Source organism: Barbatula barbatula (assembly GCF_947034865.1).
Source record: "Barbatula barbatula genome assembly, chromosome: 6".
NCBI lineage: Eukaryota > Metazoa > Chordata > Actinopteri > Cypriniformes > Nemacheilidae > Barbatula > Barbatula barbatula.
Window position 1 is genome coordinate 8696336 of NC_136765.1, and position 6585 is coordinate 8702920.

Genomic DNA, 6585 nt, shown 5'->3' on the forward strand with positions numbered 1-6585 from the left:
ATAATGTCTATCATTATTATAATTTCTGTCATGATTATTATTATGAATAAAAATGCTTTAACTGTTGTTTCTATGGTGTCCTCAAGAATAAAAACAATCTCACTTAAAGATGACTATATTAACTCGTAAAACACGTAGATAGTATTAAACAGTAGCAACAACATGTTTCATTGAAATAACGAGGCAAGACATGAAGTTATTAATTTGGTTTGAAATGTCTTATTCGTCATAATTCGAGTCTAATGCAATGAACGACCATAATAATAATAGTAGTACAATAAAGACAATTTATGAACATATGCTGTACAGTAAATTACTTCAAAACATGCATTAAATAAGAATGCTATGCGGTTAAATGCTGCTCACCGTGTTCCTCGCATCTCGAGTCATCGGGCGCTTGTCAGGTTCTCAGTTTCTCAGTAGAGCTTAAAATATATTAGCTGCTTTGATAAAGACGGCTTTCCTCCCACACAGAAGAATCCCGATCGAGATTTCTTAGAGTGGATATTGACAACGTGCTTTCAAACATTTTAAAGGTAGCCTACCCAACTCACCTCCTCGTCGCACGACTCCACACTGGGTTCAAGTGTATTCTACATGTCTTATAAAAGGCCTTAATCTAGCCCCATGGCAATGCGATGCACTCATCGCTTGATGCATTTGAGTATATCAGCTTGAGCATTTGCGGTTTGAGCGTCATGTGGACGAGAGGAGTTTTAAGGAATTAAGTCCCCGTAAATCCCTCCAGCAAAAGATAATACAGAGGACTGCGTGCATTCAAGCCCTCGTTTAGCATTTGCTTTCTCCCTTTAACCTCCAAGTTTTAGCACAGTTTTAAGAATAATAAAGGGTTTGAGCAGTTTCTTTTCAAGATTGTTAATCTGTCTTTTATGATGATACTGTTTAGACCATAGCAACTTTTTGGAGTGGTACAGCACATTCACCAAGGGCCACCGCATCAGCAACGTGGTCATTTTAAACACATATCGCAACCAACAACAAAAAATAAATATAACGCGTTTGAAAGAACAAGTAAAAATCTCCTGGAGATGTGAATGCGCTCCGCTGGGGCCTCTCTCTCATTGGCTGGGGAGTTTGCATCCAAAAGTAGCTGTCTACATTTGTTTCCCTGCAAATGGCCCTGCGAGAGAAACAGACTCCAGTCCTGAGCTCTTCATTGGCCAGCGTGCTGTACAAATCAGACTCCAGCAACTTCAGCCCAGAGGAGCAGCGAATCATAACCGTACGTGCTTTAATCTCTCTAAACCATTTCACCCATTCTCCGTGCTTAGCTGTAGAGACTTGCTCATAACTCATTTGCTTCGGTTTCGTAATGATGAAAAGGATTTTATCTTGATGTGTTGAATATTTCTGCAACCATTTAAACGTATATTTGCTATCGGACGTCAAACTTTAGCGGACTTCGAACTGAATCCAGTTATTTTGTAAGTAGCTGCCTTGTGTATAATTTGATTGACTTTTGTGTGCATTTTTCATTGAATTTGTAAAAAATAGTAATTATTATTATTATTAATGTGTCCATTATTTTTCTCTCGCCTTTTAATAATTTTATTACGCAAACTATATTTGTAACGCTTTTTAATATTTACCCAAAGGTAGCCCCTTTACCAAAAAAAGTTAATCTTAATTGTAAAATGTATTAATAAATATATTGTTGAAAAATGTGATAAACTAATGCATGTTTCGTTGTGTGGTAGTCCGCTGGAGAATATTGTCAATTTTATAAAGTGCAATTTACTTTTTTCATTTCATTTTAACGAAATTGTATTGAGAATTAACATAAACCAGCCTAACATCTCATCGGCATGTTGTTATTATTTCTGATTGAAATATGACATTTTTGGATTTCCTGCATGTTCAATTAATAACTGTCCTCTCAAATGCAGGTCAAGCCAATGATTTGGCAGATATTTCCTGCCAAAAACAATACTATTCATATTAATTCCGACATGGTAGAAGCAAAGTTTCAGCAAAATACACGTGTGTGTGCGTATCCCTGTTTTTTTTGGTAGGCTATTTTGTAGTCATGAACAGAATCAATGAGGCCAAACGTTCAGATGAAGAGGTAGCGTCCAGTAATTAGGGTGCGCGTGCCATACGGATTATCTCGTTAATTTATCAACAACAACATTTATCATAATTAATTCTTGGATGAGGTAATTACTATTGAGCGGCTGTGCAACTGGTAGACGAGGACTGTTAAAAGTGACAGATTGAGGGATGAAACCGTTGCAAGGGCCTATATTAAAAAAAAACTTTTTGCATAATTGGGCTAAAGTTTGTTTTGTTGGAAAAAAAATTATTCGTACAGTTGTGATTCGTCAGCGGCGCGTAATGATAAATGAAAGCGCGTGTTAAATAAAGTTTTAAGGGAATTAAAAAACGCCAATGACAACTTACTCTTAAACGTTTCGTATAAACCTGCAACCTCTGATAGATTTAAAATAGTCTTCAGATTTGTTTCAGGCAGATGCTAGAGCTTCAAATTTAAATCTAAATGCACACAAAAATAAATCTAAATGCACACAAACAATGGTTCAATGGAAAAAGAAAATGTTAGATTTGATCTATTTGTTTGACTTTACTTTTTGACTTTTCTTGATCAGTTGTCTATTTAATGGCCATTAAGAGATCATAAATAGAAACACTAAAACAAGTAATTATTATGAATGTGTTGTGTTATTTGGACTGATGTGAGTGAGAAAAGAAGGCTACTTTTGTCATTGTTACATTTGCCAATCGAGCTTTTGTTATCACCATTACTTATCAGGCTAACACTGGCCTTTGTTTGCACCAACAGCCCCCAAATCAATGCCCGAGACAATTAGCGGGTTCCTATGCAAATTATGTTTGGCACATTTGAACGACGTATATTTTGTCTTTGTCAGGACTTGTTGCAATTATTAGATGTTACTTTTTGGGGTTGGTAGGGAGAGGGGAGGGAGGGGAGGGACAGGGGGCGTTTGTCAAGATGAGCTTCGTTCATCTCAGGAGGACAGCTGGAGGTCTGGAGCGGCTTTTAAGAGCAGTGCGGTGCGGACGTGGGTTATTCGCTTATAAGTCGACGCAGTTAGAAGGACGCAGTGTCTAACAAATGTCAGAAGCTGAAACAACAACCTGCGTCGTTTCTCTGAACGCCCCTCTTATTTTTCAGTTTTATTTATTCATTATTTTGGAAACAGGGCTTTTGGATTCACCGCCACTGCTGAGGACGAAAACAGACAAGAAGCAGAAATAAGATAAGGAAAACAGGCCGGTGCTCCGCTTTCCAGATTTTCTCCAATTTAACCCCCACCACCATCTTTAGCATGATGTCGTATCTTAAGCAACCACCTTACACGGTCAACGGGTTAAGTCTAACTACCTCCGGCATGGACCTTCTGCATCCGTCCGTTGGATACCCAGGTGAGACGCATTTTTTATTATTACGAATTGTTATACTAAAAGTATTTTATGTATTCAAGACTATTTAGTTGCTCCGTGCACTACCGTTTTGTAATGTAAATAGTAGACCTGGCTATTTAATTTACTTGTAATTATTGTTTCATAATTACATTAGAAAATGCGTCATAAGTTCCAAGGATAAAAATGTGACTGTTATTGAGCTATTATCACATTTATATCATTCTGGCGGGTTCACAACCCTTTTGAAATCCAACTTCGGAAAAAAACTTGAGATACATGAACATGAATTAACAACTATCAATTTTGCATTATTTGTAATAGTTTTTTGATAATTATTTGATGATTATTTTTTATTTGATTGATAAATTGTTGTGTAAGACAGTCCGTTATTACACCATATCAGATAAAACTTTGGCTACTAGCATGAAATATTCTAATACAAATATTGATACAAATATTGATATATGAAATTTTCATAACTTTTTTATAGTATAGTTTCATCTGCAAGATGACTTTTTGGATGGACTTTTATGTAATGAATATGTTTACATTGTTTAAAACAGCGACTCCTCGAAAGCAAAGGCGGGAGAGGACAACATTTACTCGAGCTCAACTAGATGTGCTGGAGGCTTTATTCGGTAAAACGCGCTACCCGGATATTTTCATGCGAGAGGAGGTGGCCTTGAAAATCAACCTACCCGAGTCCCGAGTACAGGTAGTTAGCTTTTCTTAACCCTTGCTATTTTAACAATGAAAACAACTTATATATACGTCTATGATTTGAAAAGAGCGCTTTTATAGATATAAAACGTGGTTTTTATATTGATGGTGTTCCACACTTGAAGTTACCAGAACGTATTTAACTCTATTTTAACTCGCGTCAGGTTTGGTTCAAAAACCGAAGGGCAAAGTGTCGCCAGCAGCAGCAACAACAACAAAACGGAGGTCAGAACAAGGTGCGACCTGCCAAAAAGAAGAGCTCTCCAGCGCGAGAAGCCAGTTCTGAGAGCGGGGCGAGTGGCCAGTTCACCCCGCCCTCCAGCACTTCAGTCCCGGCCATCTCCACCACCACTGCGCCGGTGTCCATTTGGAGCCCGGCTTCCATTTCGCCGCTGTCAGACCCACTGTCTACCTCCTCCTCCTGCATGCAGCGATCCTACCCAATGACCTATACGCAAGCGTCCGGATACAGTCAGGGTTATGCTGGTTCCACGTCCTACTTTGGGGGAATGGACTGCGGCTCTTACTTGACGCCCATGCACCATCAGCTGACCGGACCAGGATCCACATTAAGCCCCATGAGTGGCAACGCTGTTACAAGTCACCTGAACCAGTCTCCCGCATCCCTTTCCACGCAGGGTTACGGAGCCTCCGGGCTCGGCTTCAACTCCACCGCGGATTGCTTGGATTATAAGGACCAAGCGTCCTCGTGGAAACTGAACTTTAATGCTGATTGCTTGGATTACAAAGATCAGACTTCCTCCTGGAAATTCCAGGTTTTGTGAAAGTAACAAAACGTACAATCGACACTATTAAAGACCATAAAATAAACGTTGTACACCTGCCATCCTTCCAAAAACAAAGTGTTCCGTGACGCGTGGACTGTCCGGGGTGGATGGGTCGCACTGCGCCAGACAGCGCTCTTGAAGTTAGTCTTGACATGAAATATCTTTTTGTGCTATAAACGTAAAGTTTTTAAGGGTCATGAGTGCGTAAAAACCTTGGCCATTTGACCACAACCTGTTGTTTAAAGTAGAGGAAATCAAAGTGAGTTTGTAATAAGTTAGGTCAAAGCCACGGAACAAATCCTTACACAAGAAAAGAGGAGAAAAAACTACACGGCAAAAGGAGCCAATCTTTTGGTTAAGTGCTTGGAATGGGCAGGCTTTCTCTAAGCCTCTTAGAGCACGCCGACCTATTTCAATGTTGGCAAGACGAGAGACACTTCCATCAGGAGGATGATAGAGAGGATGTGTGTGTGATGTGTGTATGCGTGTACGCGTGTGTGTGTGTGCCGAACGCCCCCGCGGCGACCTGGATGCACTACTTTATTTAAGAAAAGGTGTTTATAAGGAATCAATATGTAGTTTTTAAAAGACAATCAATGTGTGTCTTATATAAATGGTACATTTGTGTTTTTTATCTGTGCTAGCCTTCGAAACTGTGATCTGTTGTAACTGTATGCAATTTGTGAGCTCTGTCGCATTTGCGAAGACTCGGCTGTGATTTTACTAGATTTTTAACATTTTTTCTTTAAAGAACCACAGTAAATAATAATAGTCACATTATTACCATTGAATTAATTTCAGGAGACAACCCATCTTGAGAATACAGGGATATAAGAGCATGTGTTGGAAAGGAACCGGTTGTCCCCCCGTCTATTGATCTTCATTGATCATGTAGCTGATATACCAACCTTGTAATTTTAAACATGGCTGGAGTGGTATAATGTGGTCCCACCAGAGAAATAATAATAAACGATTTCAAATCTGAAACCATATTTAAAGTGATTAGGTCTGGACGAGTTATTAAAATTGACTATGAATTGTATGTGTGTGTTTGTATTTAATAGATCACCATAGTATAAACTACATATAGCCCCAAAAAATCTCAAAAATAAAAAAACATAATTATAATAGCTTTGAGCGACGGTTCATTTCTTATCACACAACTGTCAACACTGGGGTGTCTACATTTAACGTATTAGTACGTAGTAATAAAATAAAAGCGTAACAAAGGTGAATTATTCTCTTATTCTTAAACCTGAAATAACCGTTGGGTGTCCATTTCCCTGAGACGAATGGAAGGAAGAAATCCTTATTTTAATAGTGTTCTCCTGGTTGACAGCTTTACAATAAACTGTCCACGCTGAACAGTGCATTTCAATCCATTTTGTATAAAATTGGGGCCAACAAGTGGCTTATAGGAGATAACGCGAGTCTACTCAGAAACCTAAATTAAAGCTGAAACTTAAAAAGCACTGGGTTGTAAGCGTCTTGTAATTTGACCATTAAAGAAAGCAACACTTGAAGTAAATGTATCTCTGTAACTGCAAGGCGTGAGCAAATTTTAATTATTTCTTATTTCCCCGCCGGGTTTCCGGCCCTTTCGTTTTAAGAAACACGGCAGCAGGAATGTGTCTTTGGAAAGTCGCGCTAA

At 38.8% G+C, this 6585-nt stretch overlaps 1 protein-coding gene across 2 annotated transcripts; it reads left to right on the top strand.

The window, feature by feature from the left end:
- The first annotated feature begins 383 nt into the window (after nt 1-383).
- otx2b (orthodenticle homeobox 2b) lies at nt 384-6028 on the top strand. Of its 2 annotated transcripts, none has more exons than XM_079457808.1 (4): nt 384-1243; nt 3204-3426; nt 3990-4141; nt 4311-6028. In XM_079457808.1, exons 2-4 carry the CDS (start codon nt 3330-3332, stop codon nt 4929-4931), a joined length of 870 nt encoding a protein of 289 aa, XP_079313934.1. In that variant the 5' UTR covers nt 384-1243; nt 3204-3329; the 3' UTR covers nt 4932-6028. The 2 variants fall into 2 exon arrangements, with proteins under 2 accessions (XP_079313934.1, XP_079313933.1); XM_079457807.1 differs by having other exon boundaries at nt 1225-1445.
- The last annotated feature ends 557 nt before the right edge of the window (nt 6029-6585 follow it).